This window comes from Chanodichthys erythropterus, chromosome 7, assembly GCF_024489055.1.
Source record: "Chanodichthys erythropterus isolate Z2021 chromosome 7, ASM2448905v1, whole genome shotgun sequence".
NCBI lineage: Eukaryota > Metazoa > Chordata > Actinopteri > Cypriniformes > Xenocyprididae > Chanodichthys > Chanodichthys erythropterus.
The window spans coordinates 18989554-19013537 of NC_090227.1; the positions used below are offsets into that span (position 1 = coordinate 18989554).

The 23984-nt window shown below is 40.2% G+C and overlaps 1 protein-coding gene across 4 annotated transcripts in view; it reads right to left on the reverse strand.

The window, feature by feature from the left end:
- Nucleotides 1-206: 206 nt before the first annotated feature.
- Nucleotides 207-23984, reverse strand: part of cd151l (CD151 antigen, like) — a 102309-nt gene continuing 78531 nt past the window's right edge. For 3 of the 4 annotated variants that reach the window (XM_067389076.1, XM_067389073.1, XM_067389074.1), the window contains one exon: nt 207-2305. In XM_067389076.1, the coding sequence (XP_067245177.1) occupies nt 2207-2305 (99 nt within the window). In that variant the 3' untranslated portion in view covers nt 207-2206. Of the gene's footprint in view, nt 2341-23984 lie in introns of all 4 variants that reach the window. The other variant, XM_067389075.1, reaches the window with a different exon arrangement.

Sequence of the window (23984 nt, forward strand, 5' to 3'; positions counted from 1 at the left end):
GGCCAAAAAAAGAAACTGTAAAATGAAAACTGTGGGAGCGCAAGCAAAAGGCAGCTACTCCCCACACATCAACCAGAAGTCCATGTCAGAATTATAAGTATATAAGCACACTTTAACGTTTAATTTTTAATTTTTTATCAAAGTCATTTTAAATCAAAGATCTGTTGTTTATACTTCAACTTATTTTTGCAATTGTGCTTGTTGCTGCTAGTGGTGTAGTGGCGCATAATTACACAGTAGCATTAAATGGACCAAAAACAAAAGGTTTTGTGGAAGAGATTTTATATTTTGATTGAGAATTTGGGAGTACTCACACACACACACACACACATGTTTGTTTTTGTGAAATGTGGGGACATTCCATAGACATAATGGTTTTTATACTGTACAAACCGTATTTACTATCCCCCTACACTACCCCTAACCCTAAACCTAACCATCACAGGAAACTGTGCACACTTTTACTTTCTCACAAAAACTCATTCTGTGTGATTTATAAGCCTTTTGAAAAGTGGGGACATGCTGAATGTCCTCATATTTCACCTTTTTTTGTAATACCCATGTCATACCCATGTCATTATACACATTTATGTCCTGATATTTCACAAAAACAAGTACACACACACACACACACACACACACACACGCACACACACGCACACACGCACACACAAAGAAATAAAAACAAAACAAAACAAAAAACAGGTACATACAAGGTTTCAAAATACAGTCCAAAATTTAAGTTATTAAAATCCATTGAATCAATAAGAATAAAGTCATTTAGATAATGGATTTAAATTAACTTTCTAGCTCAGTAGTACTTTAAATGTGTTAATGATCATAAAATCATAAACTGTATATTATTCTTGGATATGTGTGTCAATGCCTGTGTGTAGTTGGAATTATTTAATGATCTGAATCTGACATGCTCTGCAGATCCCTCAGTTGTTTCCTTTCTGTTTAAAGGTGAAGTATGCAAGTTATGATGTTAAAATACTTAACCCAGTTTATTGTTCATTGACTACTATTAGCATGCCATTCATGGGTTTATCTCCCCGAAAAATGTAAACATTGAGCCTCCCAGGAATCATTAAACATTGAAAGTGGTCTCCTCAGATCCGTCAATGTATTTCCAGCACAACCTATAGTGAGAGTAGAGTGGCTACAGTGGCAGGCAGAGTGAGAGGATGTTTAGCCAGACATGGGGGGAAAAAAAATTAGCTTTGGTTACAGAAGTGCAAGCAAAAATGTGGATGCTTCAATACCATACAGGATCATCATGCACCTGTTCAGAAGCACAAATGTATCCATTTATAATGTTTACTTTGATGTGTCCAGTGTAGACCACCTCAAACCGTTGTGGAACATCATGTAAAATAATGCACCTGTCGCAGATATTTTGGATGTATTTATTACAAGCAAGACACTTGCATTCGCTCTAGACAGTATACTTATTTGCTTAATTGACCCTTCGCTGGGAGTTTGATTGACAAGCGATCTAACCAATCAGAACGTCGAATATGCCATTTTGTCCGACAAAGCAGTCAGGAGTTAGAATATTAACCTCGGTGGAGTTAAACTTGAAAAACTGTGTATATGGACATCTTTTCGCGTTTGAAACAACATTGATTCTCATGTTCATTCATGTTTATTTGATGCTATAAATGGACTCGTAGGGAGAGATGATCGGTTTACGAGCCTCTTGAGCTGAGGCGCTACAGCAGTCACGACCATGGTCACGACACATTAAAGAGCAACAAAACGGTTTTTATTGTTTGAATTTCTTAAAAAACTACACAGTTTGAAAGCGGGGACTTTGTTTAATATCATAAGTAACCTGCTCTGTCTTGTCTGTCGACATGTTGTCAGTGTCCTCTTTGCTCCGCGATGTATTTTTCACTCTGTGTGGTGTGACAGCGCCATGGCTTGTCAGACAAAGCAACAGTAACTAAGGGGGGGGCGGGTCTTTGCGAAGGGTCAATTGACACATAGCAACACAGCTAAAACCCTAACCCTAACCCTAATATATACTTTTATTGAAAATAGCCTACTTTTACCTGTTGAGACATGCCTTCATAAGCACCCGTATGAAATGTATTTGTGATGTTTGAGTTGGGGGAGGCAGGATACACGAAAGGTATTTAAAAATATGCTTGCAAATCTGTTAGGTGTCACTATAGTGCTGCATAAACTACATACTTCACCTTTAAAATTTTGTGAAACAAAAATGGCATAGAGGATGATGTTCATTGATTAATGCCCCAGTTGAGCGGTCTCTCTTCAGTATGGCTCTGCTTTCAGACTCCTGTACAGACAGCAGGTGAAAAACATGCCGAAAATCTGAAAGATTGTATGAGAGAAAAAGCCTGATATTAATACAATTCCATATAATATCATACTGTACATACTGTCATCGCAAAAAAATATGATTTATGACCTGTCACTCCTTGTAGATTGATGGATCATCAGGATCCTGTCACCCTGGATTGATGTAGCAGGATGTGACCATGCATTTATGGGACTGTCCCAATATTCATACTTGTGGTCTTTGCACTAGACCGTCTTGTCTACTTACATGATGCATTTCCTGTATTTTAAACACATCTCTTGTAGACAGCTACAGACCTGTTTCTCTCCTACCATTCATAGCAAAAACACTGGAACGAGTTGTTTTCAACCAGGTGTAATCTTTCCTCTCACAGAGCAACCAATTGGATGTCAATAAATCTGGTTTCAAGAGTGGCCACTCGACTGAGACTGCACTGCTGTCGGTCACTGAATCCCTGCGGATTGCAAAGGCTGATTCCAAATCATCAGTTCTCATTCTGCTCGATCTATCTGCTGCCTTTGACACGGTGAATCATCAGATCCTTCTGTCCACCCTCTCGTCACTGGACATCACAGGTACTCCTCACAGGAAGGTCTTTCAGGGTTGCCTGGAGAGGGGAGGTATCCAAAGCTCATCAACTGACTACAGGAGTTCCTCAGGGTTCAGTTCTTGGACCCCTCCACTTCTCCATTTACACTACATCGCTTGGTCCCGTCATTCAGGCACATGGTTTCTCCTACCATTGCTATGCTGATGACACACAACTCTTCCTTTCATTCCATCCAGACGACCCCACAGTAGATACTCGAATCTCAAGCTGTCTGGCAGACATCTCGGCGTGGATGAAAGAACATCATCTACAGCTCAACCTGGCTAAGACTGAGCTTCTCGTCTTCCCTGCCAATCTGACTCTAAATCACAATTTCAGCATCCAGCTTGGCACATCCTCAATTACTCCATCACATTTGGCCAGAAATCGTGGAGTAATCCTTGGTGACCAACTGTTCTTCAAAGACCACATTGCAAAGACAGCTCGGTGATGCAGATTTGCACTATTCAACATCAGGAAAATCAGGCCCTTTCTAACAGAACATGCAACACAACTTCTCGTCCAGGCTCTGGTCATTTCTAGGCTTGATTACTTCAATGCTCTTCTGGCTGGACTGCCATCATGCACAATCAAACCTCTACAAATGATTCAGAATGCTGCAGCATGTCTCGTCTTTAACGAGCCCAAAAGAGCCCACGTCACGCCTCTCTTCATCTCTCTACACTGGCTACCACTTGCTGCTCGCATCAAATTCAAGGCGTTGACGCTTGCTTACAGATCTACCACAGGCTCAGCACCCTCCTACTTCCACTCGCTCTTACGAGTCTACACTCCTACCAGAAGCCCACGGTCTTCAAAGGAGCGAAGGCTTGTGGTACCATCACAGAGAGGCAAGAAATCACTCTCCAGGACATTCTCATTCACTGTCCCTTGCTGGTAGAATGATCTTCCTGCCTTCATCCAGAATGCTGAATCCCTGGCAAAATAAAAAAAACAGCTGAAAACTCATCTCTTTCGTGATCACGTAACCTCATCTTAGAAAAAAAAAAAATATTGAGCACTTCTTGTCTATTTGCCTCATCATGAAGACTCACTTGTTGTATTCCTCACTTGTAAGTCACTTTGGATAAAAGCGTCTGCCAAATGAATAAATGTAAATGTACGTCACACTGCCAGGGATCTGGAAACGGCTTCTGAGACACTGCTTATGATTTATGGGGATTAAAAAAAGAAGAGTGGTTGGATTTTCATCATTATAGGGTGGTTGTGTACACACACTGCCAACACACATTTATATTTAAAACCATGCAAAAGTGATTTTTGCATAATAGGTCCCCTTTAAGTTTTTCTTTCCTCATTGGTTTACATCTGTGAAACGTTGAGTTACCATCGCAGTAGTTTTGTGCACGCGTGAACGTCATGGAAACGCACAACATAAAGTACCTCATGCAGGAAGCACTTTGCGTAACGTGTAAATGTGCGTAACTAACGTAAATCAAGCAAGCAAGCTAGTATGCATAGGCCATGAAGTGTTGGCGAAATAACCCATTAGCAGAATAAGAAAATAATATGGAATATTTTTTTACAGAAAACTTCTTGCACAAAATAAATTTAAGCACTTTCAAGGACCTGTATCTATGCATGTTTATTTTCAAAAACTTTCCAGGGTCTTGAATTTTTATTTTTTTCAGATTCACAAACTTTTAAGTATTTCAAGGACCCATGGGAACCCTGATCTGCGGCTTTCAACACTGTCATCAGATCCTTCTGTCCACACTCTAATCGCTGGGCATCACTGGAACTCCACTTTGCTGGTTTGAATCTTGCCTCACGGGCAGGTCTTCCAAAGTTAGAAAGGCCGAAGGAGAGAGTGTAACAATGGACATGAATACTGATGCGTTTCACACCTGGGGAGACAAATGGGCCCATCAAAGTGATGAGACACTGTACTTCACTTTATTTTAATTTAAAATTTTAATTAAACCAATGATTATTCTAAAAGCAAACATGAACGGGAGTTAGGGCTGGGCGATTAATCGAAAAGTAATCGAAACCGAAATTCAGAACCTCTAACCGACGTAATTTTCTCATGTCAGATTATTATAGATTCAAATTGGTTAAAAATGGTTAGATCCACTCAATATCATAACAGATTAATATCAGATCATGCCCCAATATCACTGGACCTAAAATTGAAGTTGGAAAAGGGGACGTATAATTGGAGATTTGACAAATCTCTTTTGAGTGATATAAAATTCTGTGAAAACTAGAGATGCTCCGATCAGCATTTTTGGGGCCGATCACCGATTACCGATCACCAAGATCATGATCTGCCGATTGCCGATCACAGAATGGCAGGGGAATGGGAATCTTTTATCTACAATCTAGCAGAGTTTGCACCATTTGTAGAAAAGAAACTAACTCTAAATTAACTGTATTGAGAAAAAAAAACTTCAAAAAATAAAATAATGTAAGCTACTGTATGCCAATGCCATCCTTCCTAAATAACAAAGCAGAGAAACAAGGAGGCCAAGCAGATAGTTACCAACCAAATGAATTCCATAATTCTGAACGTGATATCTTCGTACTATCCTTGCTGTATAGTTCACGTCATTTAAATGCATCACTCAAGCCTTGTTTACATTGCACGCGTGTGCAGTGAAGCTACAGGAGCTGATACGCGGCCACTCTAGTCAATGTTCGTGTTTACACCAGCCGCGCCGCTTCGCTAAAGATAGGCGCCTCGCCTACTTTTGACAGACGCCGCGTCCAAGACGCGCAGCTCAAATAGAAAATAAAGACGTAAAGTTAGCCGTTTGCAATGTATGTCGTGATGAAATCCCTCGAGGTGGAAGCAAGCAACGCCATTTTAACACCACTAACATGATTAGGCACCTTAGAACACGCCATACAACTGAATATGCCGAGTATGAGAAACTAAACCAGCCGAAGCCAACAACATCCCCATCCCTCAACCAGCCGACTGTGTGTGAAGTAGGGCTGCAACAAACTATTATTTTGATAGTCGATTAATTTATCGATTATTAGAACGATTAATCGACTAATCATCGATTATTGCACTGATTAATCAGTAAGCTTTGTTTGATTATTTCACTTTAGCAATTAGTTAACATATTGAGTTATACTGTACTTTAACTAGTAAATAAAACAAGGTAATCACTTCAGCTTTTGAAAGTGTATTTTTAATGATTTTCAAGCCAACTGAATAGACCAATATCCTTCAGGTTTTCTTTCCCCTTCAGAAGTCATCAATAGTCCAACTGTTACAATGACTGGTACTGTGCTTTTAAGTCTGGGAATTGTAATACCTTTTTAATAACAGTAAAAATATTAATGTAATTGTGTTTTTTTTTTTTTTTTTTTTTTGAAAAATGACACTCTCTAGATATATATATATATATATATATAATATATATATATATATATATATATATATATATATATATAGTCCCCTCCAAAAGTATTGGAACAGTGAGGACTATTCCTTTATTTTTTCTGTAGACTGAAAACATTTGGGTTTGACATCAAACAATTTATATGAGACAAAAGATCAACATTTCAGATTTTATTTCCAGGTATTTACATCTGGATCTGATACACAACTTAGAAGATATAACCTTTTGTTTGAACCCACCCATTTCTCATGTGACCAAAAGTATTGGAACATGTGACTGACAGGTGTGTTTTGTTGCCCTGGTGTGTCCTATTACATTGATTATTCAAACAATAAATAGCATTAAATGTCTGCACTCAGTTTCAGATTTGGGTTTTGCCTGTGCAGACTGCATTTATAGTTAGACGTGTAACCAACATGAAAACCAGAGAGCTGTCTATGGGTGAAAAACAAGCAATTGTGAAGCTGAGAGAAGATGGAAAATCAATCAGAGCCACTGCACAAACATTGACCATAGCAAGTACAACCATTTGGAATGTCCTGAAGAAGAAAGAAACCACTGGTGTACTAAGTAACAGACCTCGAATGGGTAGACCAAGAAAAACATCAGCTGTTGACGACAGAAACATTGTGAGAGCTGTAAAGAAAGTGACATCAGCAACAACCTCAAGAGGGCAGGAGTGAAGGTATCACAGTCTACTGTCCGCAGAAGACTTCATGAACAAAAGTACAGAGGCTACACCAGAAGATGCAAACCTCTCATTAGCAAGAAGAATAAGAAGGCCAGGCAGGAATTTGCCAAAAACTACAGAGACAAGCCTCAAACATTCTGGGGCAAAGTTTAATGGACTGATGAGACAAAGATTAACCTCTACCAAAGTGATGGAAAGGCTAAAGTTTGGAGAAGCTTGCATGGCTTCTTCTGGGACGGGCTCATTGATCTTCATTGATGATGTAACACATGATGGCAGCAGCAAAATGAACTCTGAAGTGTACAGAAACATTTTGTCTGGCAATTTACAGAAAAATGCAACCAAACTGATTGGGAGATCCTTCATCATGCAGCAAGATAATGACCCAAAACACAGTGCCAAAGCAACAAAGGAGTTCATCAGGGGCAAAAAGTGGAAGGTTTTAGACTGGCCAAGTCAATCTCCAGACTTAAACCCTATAGAGCATGCATTTTACCTGCTAAAAAAAGAGACTGAAGGGAGTAACCCCCCAAAACAAACAACAACTGAAAGAGGCTGCAGTGGAAGCCTGGAAAAGCATTACAAAAGAAGAATGCAAAAGTTTGGTGATGTCAATGGGTCATAGGCTTGATACAGTTATTGCAAGCAAAGGATTTTCAATTAAATATTAAGTCTTATTCACTTTAATCTATTTTAAGTTAATCTGTTCCAATACTTTTGGTCACATGAGAAATGGGTGGGTTCAAACAAAAGGTTATATCTTCTAAGTTGTGTATCAGATCCAGATGTAAATACCTGGAAATAAAAGCTGAAATGTTGATCTTTTGTCTCATATAAATTGTTTGATGTCAAACCCAAATGTTTTCAGTCTACAGAAAAAATAAAGGAATAGTCCTCACTGTTCCAATACTTTTGGAGGGGACTATATATATATATAAAAAAGTTTTAGTGCAGATTATTTAAAAAAATTCTGGGATATTTGTGCTCCAATGTTTCTTCGTATGATCAATCATTCATTCTCCCAATCAAAACTACCCCTGACACTGTACAATGCTAACACAGTATTAATACCTAAGCCCGGACAGGATAAAAATGAAGATGTCATCATACCGTCCAATCTCCTTAATTCCAATAGAAAAAAATATTAGTAAGGTCTTAGCTAATAGGTTGCAACTATATATTTGTTCAATCATAAATCAAGATCAGGGGCCGTATTCACAAAACATTTTATCTTACCACTAAGAGTTCTCCTAAATAGCAGTAAAAGTTCTTAGCTAAGAGTTTTCTCTTAAAAACTGTTCACAAAGCTGCTGAGACAAACTTTTACTAAGGAATAGACTGAAGTCTTAAGCTAAGAGTAAGGGCGGGGTTGACCTCGTTGCTATGGAGTAAACACACAGTGATTGGCTGATGGGGGAGGAGTCAGTGATTTAATCATAGAAATATTGTAGAATGAGGTATCATGTTTCCATATTAAAATCAAAGTTTAAAAATACAAATGTTGCCCTATTCAAAATAAAATGTTACCCTATTGTTGCCATAAAGGTTTTAAAATATAGGCTAAGTGTCACTAATTAAACTAGTATATACAGTTAATATATATATATATATATATATATATATATATATGTGTGTGTGTGTGTGTGTGTGTTTTTTTTTTTTTTTTTTTTTTACTCCATTCGATCATTTGTAAGTGTGAACTCATCAAAACCACTGGCACAGGTAATCAGACAATCTTGATTTATTTGTTAAAAGTTTTTTTTGGCGTCTCATCGTAGATTCAAATCTATGAATCAAAATGTATTGCATTTATGAAGAAAAGGTTCAGCACGCAAGGCTCTGTCGCTATTGCCTCAATGGTGTTCAGTGTCTTTGGGTGGATTAGGACTGTTTGTGATTTGGTCTTACCCACGTAGAAGGCAACGTTCTCAGGACCTTACGCAACGTTCCCTAAAAGTTCTCAAAAGGTGATGAAATTTCTGAACCTTTACAGAACATTTGGGACATAAAACATCCTCTTTTGGTAATGAAAGTGCTGCAGTTCAAGGTTCCTTATATGACTTTAGGGGGACGTTCCATTTTGGTTATTTTATGGTCAAAAAAAGAACGTTACAAAGAGGATGTTTGGGACATTAACAGAACGTTCCCACACGGTCCTCTGTTGATCCTTTAATAACGTTCCCGATATGAGTTTAGGGGAACGTTCCATTAGGCTACTAGGTGACAGCCTTGCTAGAAATTTTACGTTTCCAGAACATTCTCAGAACGTTCCCACTGGTGTTGAGTAACGTTCCCAGTATGTTCACAGACGGTCAAGATGTGGAGTTCTTTCTTAAGGTTTGGGGGACGTTATTTGGTGGACCTTCAGGGAACATTCAAGACATTCTCTGAACGTTTAGGGAACCATAATTTATTTGGAAATGTTCTCAAAACGTCCCTGCTGCCCTTTTCAAAAAAATGAACTGAACATTAGAGCTAAATTGACTAATAAAAGTGGCTGTTCAAATGAAAACGTATTTTTTTAAAAGGTCTTTATAGGTTATTCCTTAATTAATATTATGAAACGTTTCTTTAAATTTCAAATCTCTTGTAGTAAGTCGTTAGCTGCAGCACATGCATGATCTAATGAAACTTCTGTATCACTGCATCAACAACTACACAGTTACTGTCTTTAAATAAAGCAACATGCAGCAAAACATCAATGTTTCTGAATCATCACTGACTGAAGCTCAGGAGCTACCCTTCAGCACAATGGTGACACACAAATCTCATATAACAGAAACAACATTAAACACTAACAGATCTCTCTAGATCTCTGCATCTTCACTTATTACAAACCACTCTGACTTTGTTTCTTTCATACAAATCTTCTTTATGAGGTGTTGATGTTTTATCAAAATTTATAAATTTCACCGTTATGGAGGTAAGCGCTTGCTTTAGTTGGGCTCCTGACCCTTGACAATTTGACTTTAGTTTTTCTCCAATTGTTATAACTGTGTTTTTCTAAAGCATTTGGTACAATAAAAAATTGTGAGAAAATTAAAATTTAATCAAATGTGTTCAGATGTTTGATCATTGATGATGATATAGAGTCATACAGTGGTCTTATTCACAGATCTTTGAATATTGTTTTTATTCACCTAGACATAATGCTGGAGAACCTGTTCTACTTTGAAATTATGAAAGTGTTTATCCTTATGCAGAAATTATTCAGATAGAATCATGTAGATTCACACATATATCAAGATTCTGCATATGATCCTCAACAATGGTGACAAAATTTTCAGATAAACTCTGAACATCACAAAACAAGCTACTAAAGTCACAAAAAAGATATTTTAGTGTCACCATCGCTGAGGATCATACTCTGATTCATGATGTCTGTGTGAGTCTGAAAAACACTGCTCAAAACTCAATGTATAATGTATAAAAAGAACTAATAAAAAAGGGAGTAAAAAAAACTTCAATTAATACAAAAATAACATTTAACACACTCAGTTTAGATTTTGGTGATGATCAATGAATCAGGACACTCCATGGTGACTAAATCACCAGCACAAAACAACCAAATTCATCTGATCAGACTTTCTTTTTTTTTTTTTTTTTGCTATAACTAATGTGTTTTGAAAACATAGTTAAAGCAGCCAGAGAAAATCAAATGTTAAAAATGGCAAGAATCAAGAGCCCATCTAAAGCAAACGCTCACCTCCATAACGGTGACTTCAAACTTTATTATTTTCTATAAAATACCCACACAGGAGGCGACATTTTCGTGACCTTGTGCAACTTTGTCTAAAAGGTCTCTAAAAGTGACAAAAATGATATCTATAAATTTTGATAAAACATCAACACCTCAAAAAGAAGATTTGTATGAAAGAAACAAAGTCAGAGTGGTTTGTAATAAGTGAAGATGCAGAGATCTAGAGAGATCTGGGGCCGTATTCACAAAACATCTTAAGGCTAAAAGTAGCTCCTAAATTGCTGATTTAGGAGAAACTCTTAAAAATAATGGGCGTGTCAATCCTAATTTTAGGACTAAATTTTTGCTCTAAGAGTATTTCACAAAGCATTTTAGCGCTAAAACTAGCTCCTAAATCTGTGAAACGTTAGGAGTAGTCAAGAGGACTCCTAAGTCACTAAGACCAAATCACAAACAGTCCTAATCCACCCAAAGACACTGAACACCATTGAGGGAATAGCGATAGAGCCTTAGGTGCTGAACCTTTTCTTCATAAATGCAATAAAATGCAATGCAATAAATAAAAAAAAAAAAATATATTTATAGATTTGAATCTATGATGAGATGCCAAAAATTAATCTTTAACAAATAAATAAATATTGTCTGATTACCTGTGGCAGTGGTTTTCATGGGTTCACACTCACAAATAATTTAATAGAGTAAAAAAAAAAAAAAAAAAAAAAATATATATATATATATATATAATGTATATATGTATATATATATATATATATATATGTATATATGTATATATATATATATATATATATATAATATATATATATATATATATATATATATATATATATATATATATACATATATATATATATTTAATATAATAAATACACAGACGATATATATATATATATATATATATATATATATATATATATATATATATATATATATATATATATATTATTTATTTATTTTTTTTTTCCCTCTCCTCGTGCTGATTAGAAAGACCGTTTGAATGTGTTTCTCCCAAACTTTGTTTATAAAACATAATTTGTCGGTTGAATTCTGCATTCTCTTGAGATAAAAACATCCAAGAGGTGGACAATTAACTGTATAGTTTAATTAGTGACACTTAGCCTACATTTTAAAACCTTTATGGCAAAAATATGTCAACATTTTATTTTGACTGTGGGAACATTTTTATTAAAAAAAACTTTATTTGAATAGGGCAACATTTGTATTTTAAAACCTTTATTTTAATATGTAAACATGACACCTCATTCTACAATATTTCTATGATTAAATCGCTGACTCCTCCCCCATCAGCCAATCACTGTGTGTTTAGTCCAAAGCAACGAGGTCAACCCCGCCCTTACTCTTAGCTTGAGACTTCAGTCTATTCCTTAGTAAAAGTTTGTCTCAGCAGCTTTGTGAATAGGTTTTAAGAGAAAACTCTTAGCTAAGAACTTTTAGGAGAACTCTTAGTGGTAAGATAAAATGTTTTGTGAATACGGCCCCTGTTATTGTTTAATGTTGTTTGTGTTGTCTGAGTTTTATGTGTCACCATTGTGCTGAAGGGTAGCTCCTGTGCTTCAGTCAGTGATGATCCAGAAACACTGATGTTCTGCAGGATGTTGCTTTATTTAAAGACAGTAACTGTGTAGTTGCTGATGCAATGATACAGCAGTTACATTTAGCTCATGTGTGTGTTTTTGTCAGCTAATGATTTAATGCAAGAGATTTGCAATTTAGAGAAAAGGTTTCATAATATTAATCCAGAAAATATCTGTAGAGAGCTTTAAGTGAAAATAGTTTTTGTTTGAACAGCCACTTATATTAGTCAGGTTTTTGACAAGGGCAGCGGGGACTTTCTGAGGACATTTCCAAATAAAGTATGGTTCCATAAACGTTCAGAGAATGTCTTGAATGTTCCCTGAAGGTCCACCAAATAACATCCCCCAAACCTTAAAAGAACTCCACATCGTGACCGTCTTTGAACATAATGGGAACGTTACTCAACACCAGTGGGGATGTTCTGAGAATGTTCTGGGAACGTACAATTTCTAGCGGGGTAGTGACTTAGGAGTCCTCTTGACTACTCCTAATGTTTCACAGATTTAGGAGCTAGTTTTAGCGCTAAAATGCTTTGTGAAATACTCTTAGAGCAAAAATTTAGGAGTCCTAAAATTAGGACTGACACGTCCATTATTTTTAAGAGTTACTCCTAAATCGGCAAGTTAGGAGCTACTTTTAGCCTTAAGATGTTTTGTGAATACGGCCCCAGACCAGATTTATGCCAAATCGGCACATACAATCAAACTTAAGACACCTTTATAATATAATATATGCATAACATACAACAAAAGCATGCTTGATCTCTTTAGATGCTCAACATGCATTTGATCAAATCGAATGGCCGTATATGTTTGCAACTTTAAAAAGATTTGGGGCCAAATTCATTCAATGGATTAATATTTTATATGCTAAACCAAAAGCTTCAGTCCTTACAAACTTGACTATCAGCCTCATTTTCACTATACAGAGGAACATGTGAAGGCTGTCCTCTCTCCCCTTACCTATTTGCACTAGTGATGGAACCCTTGGCCGAATGTGTTAGACAGAATGTTGAAATTTCTCCTATTTTAATTAATGATAGACCCCAATATATATCTTTATATGCAGATGATGTACTTTTATATATAGCAAAACCAGAAATGTCTATTCCACCTCTTTTTAAACTTTTAGAATGATTTAATAAATTGTCAGGTTTTACAACAAACTGGGACAAAAGTAAGCTAATGCCATTAACCGAGGACATTGACACAATTTTTCTAAGCTCTATTCCATTTAAAATGGCTCACAATTCGTTAAAACATTACACAGGATAAGTTTTTTTTTTTTTTCCCAATGGAAACAAAAAGGTTTAAGTTCCATAAGAGATTTATATATTGATAATAAATTTGGCTCATTTATTCAACTTAAATTAAAATATGATCTTTTATCTACAGATTTTTTCTTCCAGTATTTACAAATTAGGGATTTTGTAAGAAAGCATTTAATTGGTTTTGAAAACATCCCTACACATCAAACTTTGGAAAGTCTAAGTAATTGCAGTCCAACTGAACGAGGCACAGTCTCTTTCTTTTATGCGTTACTACTAGATAAGTTGAACACAAACACTGATCATATTAGGCACATTTGGGAAGAGGAACTTGGTGTGGAACTTTCTGGTGAGTCATGGGAAAACTGTCTTAATGAAATTCACATTTGCTCCATTAATGCAAGGCATACTGTAATCCAATTCAAAGTCATTCACAGGCTTCATTATTCAAGGACTAAATTACATAGGATTTACCCAAATGTATCCTTTGTATGTAACAAATGTAAAGTCTCAGAAGGTACTCTGCCTCCTACGTTTTGGTCATAAAATTAGACCATTCTGGCAGAATATATTCAAATTCCTTTCAGATGCATATAAAATTGATTTGCCACCTGAGCCAAAATTGGGCATTCTTGGAGATACTTCAAATATTGGAAGTAAATATGTTTTGCAAGCTGTTTCTTTAAGCATGATCTTAGCTAAGGCGGCAATTTTACAGAAATGGAAGTCTGAGTCTGTACCAACCTTTGAAATTTGGCTTAGAGAGCTAAGTTACGCGTTACCTCTAGAAGAGCTGAGATATAGGATTTTAGATAAACAAAAGGCATTTGTAAAAATATGGAACCCAAGAAAAATATTCATTAATAATCTTGACTTGCAACTTCTTAAAGGCTTAGTAGTTAAGGATAATTGTACGCTTTGTGTGTTTCAATTATTTGTATTGCTTGTTCATTTTTCAATGAGCTATAATACATCCGACAAATGGATCATTTATTTATTCATTTTTAACACGTAAAAAAAAAAAAAAAAAAAAAAAATCTGCAAAAATGTCAACAATTCTGTGTCTTTCTGTCAATATGGGGTGCTGTGTGTACATTAATGAGGAAAAAAATGAACAAATGATTTTAGTAAATGGCTGCAACATAACAGAGTGAAAAATTTAAGGGGGTCTGAATACTTTCCGTACAGTCAGTGGCATAAAAGCAACACGGAGGTGAACGTCCGTTCATCACATAGTGATACTTCTTCACTAAACTTTGTCAGTTGTATTTGTTTTAAGGTTTGCCAGTTTGGACATTCAAGCGATTTTAGACGATTGGATGGATTATTTCGAGCTACCGTGCTTGTGCAGTTGCATTGTGGCACGAACACTTATACAAACAGTAGCTGTTCAAAAACGCGCACAGAGAGGAATGCAGAAACTAGTTGTCAGCGCTGTCCTTTGATTTATCACTAAAGTAGCTTAGAAACTCAACTTATTATAGCATATATTTTCTACTTTTCAAGGAACTATTTACAACCCACAGCTTCACAATTAATAGAGAGATGGTATGACTAATTCACACACACAATCACTCATACTGGGACTGTACCAATATATCTTTATCTGATTTACAATGAGCAGAAATCTGTAAGAAATGTTACGAACCATAGATAAAATCACTCTTTCAATTAGGGCTGAAGCTAATGATTATTTTGGTAATCGAGTAATCGTTTGTTTATTTTAACGACGATTACTCGAGGAATCGCCCCCCCTCCCCCTAGGGCAAGCAACTATAAAGTTCACCCTGTTCTTCTCCCAATTCACTGGACACTTACATCCATCAGTGTATTTTGAAAGAAGTGGATGAATTCACGTGCTGTAAATCCAACAGATCTATTCTCCTGACCACGGCGTAAACAAACATGGTGGCGCTCTTCGCGCATATAGCTCAACTACGATGATCATTATGAAGGTGCTTACACAACAACGTTGTTCATCTTATTAATTAATACTGATTATTAATAAGACAAGACACAATGGGGAAAACTCCTTTTTCTCAGATTCTGAAGCCTTTATACAATCACGCAGTGTAAAATGCACGGCCATTGATTCTTGAAGTTAAATGAACCAATGACAGTGCGGAACGCACAAGCCAATGGTGAGTGAGCCCGCTCGAGCCCGCCAAAAGGGGCGGGGTCTCGGGCTATATAAGCGGCCGTCTCACCATGGCAAATCGATTCACGTAGATGACGACGCAGATTTTATCTCTTCGCTTGATCCACGAGACTTGAAGCCGCCTTCACCTGCAAGCAGCTGGAATTCGCCGCTGATCAGCTTGCTGCTCTGCAGCAGTTTGGTCAGCTCATCTCTCCCTGCTTGCTGCTCTCTATTCTGCTCGCTGCTCTCAAGCAGCTCGCCGCTCTCTAGCAGCTGCCGCCTACAAGTAGCCTGCAGCTCTCTCACCGCTCTGCCAGATCGCCGCTCTCGTGCAGCGCTGATCAACCTGCCGCTTCACAGCAGCCAGATCAGCTTGCCGCTCTCAAGCAGGCCTATTCTCACGCCGCTCCCAAGCAGCCTGGTCAGCGCTTCACCTGCAGCATCAAGTGAGTGCACTTCGGTGTATCCTTTTGCAATGCAGTTGCATTATAAAATAAAGTGCTTTCAAAGCTTTTTTTCTGTGACATTGTTGCAAATTTCGTGCCACGGCTGTGGCATGTGCAGAGGCTCTCTGCACACTGATGACAGGCACAGTGAGTGTGTGCGATGTCTGGGGATGGCCCACGCAGAAGCCGCGCTCGCTGTGTTTTCACTACTGTGCTCAGTTGAATGTGACATGACGTTTTTCCCTGACTCAGGCGAGACTCATGATATATATTCTCCCTAAAAGAGCACTTTTTCTGACGTTTGTTGCAAAATACTGAATCTCTGATTGTGTCGCTTGCCGGCCACACCCCCGCGAGCTGCGTTCGTTGAGGGCATGTGCTCTCACGATGAGAGTGTTACAACGAGCTTAACACTGATAGTGCTCATTGAAAAAAGGCGCGAGAGCGAGCTCAATGCTTACAGTGCTCAGCTGAATAAGGTATGTCGCTCTCCTCTGACTCAAGTGAGACTCATGGAATATATATACACTCTAAAAGAGCGTATTTTTCTCCAGCATTTGTTGCAATATGCCCAGTCTCTGAATGTGTCGTTTGCCGGCCACACCCCCGCGAGCCACGTTTATTGAGGGCGTGTGCTCTGAGAAAGAGGTTATTTTTTTATATTCATCAAGATTTTGTAACCATTTCTGAACAAGCTTAAGATTAGGCAATATACACGACAAGCTTAAATTATATCTTAAGGTTTTATTTTAGTTGAAAGCATTAAACGTGCAAAGAAAAAATATAAAGAACAAAAGCATTTAAGCTCAAGCAGCACAAGCGGGAAAAAACACTAATAAAGCAGAGTCAGTTTATGGTTATCGTTTTCATATTATTTCACATGTTCATTGTTACAATATAGCCAGATGGAGACAGCAGGTAAAAGTTAAGGTGGTTTATTAAACACAGAGTGGATTCAGCAGACAGGTGAGTAAATGGCAATGGAAGTTCAGTGGAATGAATGAACGGATGGTAATAATGTTTTGTATTTGCAGGTAGATCACTGGAAAACACAGAAGATGATGCTGGCGGAAGACACTCACACACAGACTTGGAGCACAAGAGGGAACACAGAGACACTGGAGACAGGTAGGTATCGACTGGAGTCCTTAAGGTAAGCATAGAGGTAAGTATCCTGTAATGCGAACGAGACCGGACAATGTGACTTTGTGTGTGAGTGTCTTAAAGTGTCATGAAACCCCAAAACACTTTTTTTGAGATGTAAACAGATATGTATAGGTTGCACATCATTGAAAACACTAAAGGTACTCATTAATGTTATTCATAAGTGAAAAATAGTTATTTTTGCATTTTTCAGAGAGATTTCTGACTTCCTGTTTGAAAAGCTGAGTCGGAGCAACGTCACAAAATCTGACGTCATCTTGTGTTTTCAGCCCTAGTATGTATGGACATGGTCGAACATGGTGACGCAGACTGTATATTCATGACATGACAAGCTCCTTTACTCCAATCACTGCGCTGTAGTATGCATAAGATTATAATTTTGGTATTATGCATGAGGAAGCATCACTTCACTCGCCTCGGTCTCTTGTCATTCAGAGACATGTCTTTGGTGTTCGTTTTCTCAGTGCTACAACACAATGTGTTTTCCTGCGACGCGACCAGAGCAGAGGTTTGTGTGCATGTGGATTGTTTTGCTGTAATCTACCAGCACAAATGGAAAATATGTTCGCGTGAGATCGCATTACAGCAGAGAATTCAAATGTCACCGTGCGGCTCATTCACCTCTGCCTGCTCTAGCTGCGTTCAAACACGCTAGCCGTAGGCTCTGTTTCCTTCAGCACAGCACGTGTGTTTGTATTGTGCTCTCGATGTGGTCATAACTGAAGTTTGAATACAAACGCATGAAAAATACGATTGTTTTTATGATATACACGTGGAGCGCGCATATGCTCGGTTTCAGCGCGGAGCTCCGCGATGAGTTTAATAACACTAGCCACGTGGCACATAGCTCATACAGAATAAAGTATCTGTGTTTAAAGTTTTTATTTCACATTCTCCTGCACCATATTTCATCAAGTCTTCTTCAAATGAATTATATGTGCAAACTGGACACTGATACAGTGGTGTAGCCTATCTGAACGCGACGACACGATCATTCTAACAGACAAAAGACTTGACAAAAGATTTTGAGACTGCAGTGCTCGTAAACGTAATCAAAGTAGCCTATTATTAGCCCTATTAAATATTCTTTCGCATTTTTTCCTTGTGCTTGGGAGTTTGTCATTTTCTCCATGCTCATATATTAATATTAATTATTCTGTATAATGAGTGTGTTGTATGTCTCTGTTTCATTGGTTGTTCTCTCCCTTCTTCCCCCTCTACACTCCCAGTTTTCCAGAGCTTTACACGCCTATTTTCACAGAGTTTTTTCAAGTCATAGGTGTGAACGACCAGGGTAAAACAGGGGGGTTTCATGACACTTTAAGTAGTGATGGTGATGAGTGTGATGATGAAGGGGAAGGTACTCGCTGTGATTGGTAGGTGCTGGAGCCTGGTGTGTCTGTTACAGTACCCCCCCTCCACGGCCCGCTCTTGAGGGCCGAGGACCCCGACGTCGTGGTGGTCTTCCTCTTCCACGAGGGGCAGGTCTGTTGGTATGAGCAGCATGGAATGTGTCTAGCAGGTTGGGGTCAAGGATGTCATTACGTGGAACCCAGGAACGTTCCTCTGGACCATAGCCTTCCCAATCCACAATATATATTTGAGCTGACCACCACAGCGCCGGGAGTCCAGGATCTCTCGCACCTCGTAGGCAGCTCCATCTTCCAGTATGAGTGGAAGGGGGGGCTCATCCTCTGTCACACCAGGCTCTGTGGAGGAACAGAAGGGTGGTGAGGTTTTAGCAAAGACACATGGAATGTGGGGTGAATGCGGTACTCGGGTGGTAACTGGAGCTTGTCGGTGACCGGGTTGACCTGCTCGAGGATGGTGAATGGGCCAATGAACCTGGGACTCAGCTTACGGCATGGGAGGCGCATGCGGATATCTCTGGTGGACAGCCAAACCTTCTGTCCTGGCTGGTAGACGGGAGCTTCGGAGCGACGACGATCAGCAGTAATCTGGCGCCTCCGCAGAGCACGTTGTAGCTTATGGTGGGCTGAGTCCCAGACCCTCTCGCTGTCTCAGAACCAGTAATCCACCGATAATCCAATATAAATCCACAGTAATCCACAGATGGTTCCCCGGTCCAGGGGAACAGCGGGGGTTGGTAGCCGATTACGCACTGGAAGGGTGTGAGTCTAGTTGTCGGTTGGCGCAGGGAGTTTTGCGCATACTCGGCCCAACCCAGGTACTGGTTCCAAGAGTCCTGGTGGCCGTGACAGAAGGTACAGAGGAAGCAACCAATCTCCTGGATTTTCTGTTCCATCTGCCCGTTCGATTGTGGATGGTATCCCGACAATAGGCTGACGGTCACACCTAGGAGTGAAAAGAAGGCTTTCCAGACATGGGAGATAAACTGTGGACCTCTGTCACATACAACGTCTTCGGGGATGCCGTAGTATCGTACCGTAGCTGTGGGAAGTCTTTTCAGAGGAATAAGACGACAGGACTTTGAGAATATGTCTACTACGACTAGAATGCAGATACATCCACTGTAGGCTGGGAGATCCGTGACGAAGTCCACTCCTAGGTGTGACCATGGACAATTGGGAATGGGCAGAGGTAGGAGCTTGCCTGATGGTAGATGGTGGGAGCTCTTGGAGCTCTTGGACATTCCTTACATCCCTGCACGTACCTTCTGACGTTGGCAGCCATGTTGGGCCACCAGAAGCGTTCTTTCAGCAACGAGAGGGTTTCACTGACCCTCGGGTGGCCAGTGCCGAGTGAGGAGTGAGCTGAGTGAATGAGTGGAGTGCACCGTGTCCTGGTGATAAACTGCAAGCCTGGTGGACAACCCGACGGAGTGGCGGTGGAGGCATTGGAAGTGGGAAGGGTCTCGTTAGACCAGGTGATGGGGTTGACGAATAACTTCTCTGGTAGAATGGTAACAGGTTCTTCAGGAATTTCCTCGGGAGCATGGAGTCTTGAGAGAGCGTCAGCTTTGACGTTCTTGCAGCCGGGTTGATAGGAGATTGTGAAGTTAAAGCGAGAAAAAAGAGGGCCCAACGGGCCTGTCTAGGGTTTAGTCTCTTGGCTGCTCGGAGGTACTCGAGATTCTTATGGTCAGTGAGGACCAAAAATGGATGTCTGGCTCCCTCTAGCCAATGCCTCCACTCCTCTAGGGCCAGCTTGACAGCGAGGAGTTCGCGGTTGCCGATGTCGTAGTTCACCTCCGCCAGAGAAGGCGGCACATGGATGAAGTCGGCTCGGCTTCCCCTGCTGCTGTGACAGTACCGCTCCTACTCCGGTGGTAGAAGCGTCCACTTCTACAATGAAGGGCGTCTCGGGGTCAGGATGCACCAGGAGTGGAGCGGTGGTGAAGGTCTTGAGGGAGTTGAAAGCTTCTGTGGCTGCTGGAGTCCAGGATAGTGACTTGGGTTTATTGCGGAGGAGGCTTGTTAGAGGGCAGGTAATGACACTGTAATTCTGAATAAAACGTCGAAGCCGAGGAATCTTTGGAGTAGGCGGTCTTCCACTCGTCCCCCTCGCGTATCCGGATGAGGTTATACGCACTGCGGAGGTCCAACTTGGTGAACACAGTGGCACCACGGAGATGTTCCAGGGCCGCTGGAACGAGAGGAAGGGGGTACCTGAACTTGACAGTCAATGCATTGAGAGGTCGGCAGTCAATACATGGACGTAAGCCTCCATCCTTCTTAGCCACAAAAAAGAAGCTGGAAGCAGCAGGGGAAGTGGAAGGTCTGATGTATCCTTGAGCCAAGGCCTCCTCGATGTATTCCACCATGGACTTCTCCTCCGGGATGGAAAGGGGGTAGATCTTACCCTTTGGCACTGACGCACCCGGAAGCAGGTTGATGGCACAATTGCATGGCCGGTGTGGTGGCAGCTTGGAGGCTCTCTTGGGGCAGAAGACGTTGCTGAAGGGGGCATAACATTGGGGAATATCCACGGAACGTTTCTCTAATGGACTTTCAAATGGAAGTGTCGCAGACCGGAAGAGAACTGGAACTTGAGATTCTTGGAACAGGTAACGTATTGAAACACTGAGGAAAACAGGTGTCGCCCCACTTCAGGACTTCGTCTTTCTTCCACGAGAGGATGGGGTTATGCTGCTCTAACCACGGGCGCCCTAGTATCACGTCAGCGGTGGAACCCTCCAGAACCAGCAATTGAATGTCTTCGAGATGCAGTAATCCAACTTGCAAATGCAGAGTTTGACGACTAACATGTCTTCTACTCACGTGGATCTGGAAGGTAGACGGCGTGGTTTTGGTTTTGAGTCCAAGCTGACGGCAGAGGGCGCCGGAGATAAAGTTTCCAGCGGAACCAGAGTCAATGATGGCGGTCGCTGGAATGGAAACATCAGCAGCAGTAAGTGTTACATTTGTGGTGAGTGGCTTACAAATAGGGTTACTGGAAACAAAGACACTCACCAGAGAACGTGGAGGACGGGTTGGGCATGAGGAGAGTACATGCCCAGGAGAACCACAATATAAACATAAATGGTTGCTCATCCTCCTCTGCCGTTCAGCGGGTGAAAGCCGTGAGAAATCCACTTGCATGGGTTTGTGGGCTGGTTCTGGGGTGCTGACAGATTCTGGCCGGCACTGGGCGCCGGTGAGCTGCAACTGACCCTGGTGCTCGTCGAGACACGACTGCATACGAGTGGCGAAACGGATTGACAGCTGGATGAATCGTTCTAGGCCGATGTTATCCTCGTATGCAGCGAGATGCAACCGCACTCGAGGATCCAATCCCTGACGATAGGTCGTGAATAGCGCTTGTTGATTCCAGCCACTTCTGGCAGCAAGGGTTCTGAATTGAAGAGCATATTCGTTAACAGACATTTTTCCTTGTTTTAAATGATAAAGTCTCTCACCAATGGAAAAATCCCAGGAAGGTTTTCCGAATACTTCTCTGAAGTGTTCAACGAAATCAACATACTTCTGTGTGACTGGAGATTTTTGTGACCAAATGGAATCGGCCCACTGCAGAGCTTTCCCAGAAAGTTGTGAGATCAAGAACACTACCTTAGCCCATTCCGTTGGGAACAAGTGCGGTTGCATCTCCAGGGTCAGCGCGCATTGGAGGAGGAATCCGTTGCAATCCTCCGCCGAACCAGAGAAGGGCGCTGGTTTGGCCATGGGACTGGCGAAAACTTGCGGTGAGGAAGAGGTGGTGGTGGATGCGGAAATGGTGGTTGGTGCTGGAGTAGGTGATCGGACTGGTGAAGGCGTTGGTGGTGGAGATGGTAGGTGGAAAGTGCGACGAAAGGCGTCCACTAAATCCTGGAATGGATCGGTTGAACTCATGTTTGTGTTCCACTGTTATGGTCCGGTCTTCTGTTACAATATAGCCAGACGGAGACAGCAGGTGAAAGTTAAGGTGGTTTATTAAACTCAAACAGAGAGACACTCACACACAGACTTGGAGCACAGGAGGGAACACGGAGACACTAGAGACAGGTAGGTATCGACTGGAGTCCTTAAGGTAAGCATAGAGGTAAGTATCCTGTAATGCGAACGAGACCGGACAATGTGACTGTGTGTGTGAGTGTCTTAAGTAGTGATGGTGATGAGCGTGATGATGAGATGCAGGTGACGGTGATAAGTACTAAGGGGAAAGTGCTCGCTGTCATTGGTGGGTGCTGGAGCCTGGCGTGTCTGTTACATTCATGTTGAGAAAAACAATAATATCCACATGCTTGGGTGAGAAAACGAGCCATGCTGACAGACGTTGCAAAGAAACAAAGATAATGATAATACATAACGTTGTGCTAAGCTAAGTTTCTAACAGCAGCACCTTGTTTTCTGTTCGTAAATAGATCTCCCTTGACAAAACTTAAAGTAAGCATATGTCTCAAAATCATTTTGCTATCAGATAAGTTATCATCTTCGCTTACTAACTTACAGCTGCGCTTACCTGTCATAAATACAGTGATGGACAGCTGTCTTTCCTCATTTGCCGGGTGTTTTGATTTCATGTGCTTTCTCATTATGGTGGTGATATTATGGTAACTCTGTTTCATTAATATATTTCATCAAAAGTAATTCCACTGTGTGAGATCATTTTCATCCAAGTAATTCCAAACTTTGCAAGGCAGGCGACAACATTTTATGATGACGATCAAATAAAATAAACTTGTTAACCCTCAGGGGTCTGAGGATTTTTGGGGCCTTGGAAAAGTTTTGACATGCCCTGACATTTGTGCTTTTTTCAGTTGTTCATAAACATATTAATGGAAAAAGTGTCATTACACTGTATTCAGCACAAACTAGGCTACAATAATATGTGAGGAACACGTATGTACATGTTTGTGTTTTTGAAGGAATAACGTTTATGTGTGGTTATTGAAAAAACAAAAAACTTAAGTCACTGAAATAAAGCCAATAAATATATATTAAATCTTTGTTCACAAGACTTCTGTGTATTTGAGGTTGTAGACTAGAGTTCTTGCTTTAAAATGAGGTAAAAATTATGCTGCCTGCTTGTTCATATAAAACAATAGAGAGATTAAAATTTTCTAAAACATCTTTGGTCAAAAAACACAGTATGCGTGGAGGCGTGAATCATCGTGAATAATGGGCGATCCTCACCTGAGAAGACAAAAGAATCGCATAAAGAGCTCTAATGACCTGCATAAATAATGAGCTCTTTCAGACAGGTAGGCTATGAAAAAACCCTCTGTGGATCATGTCTCAAATCT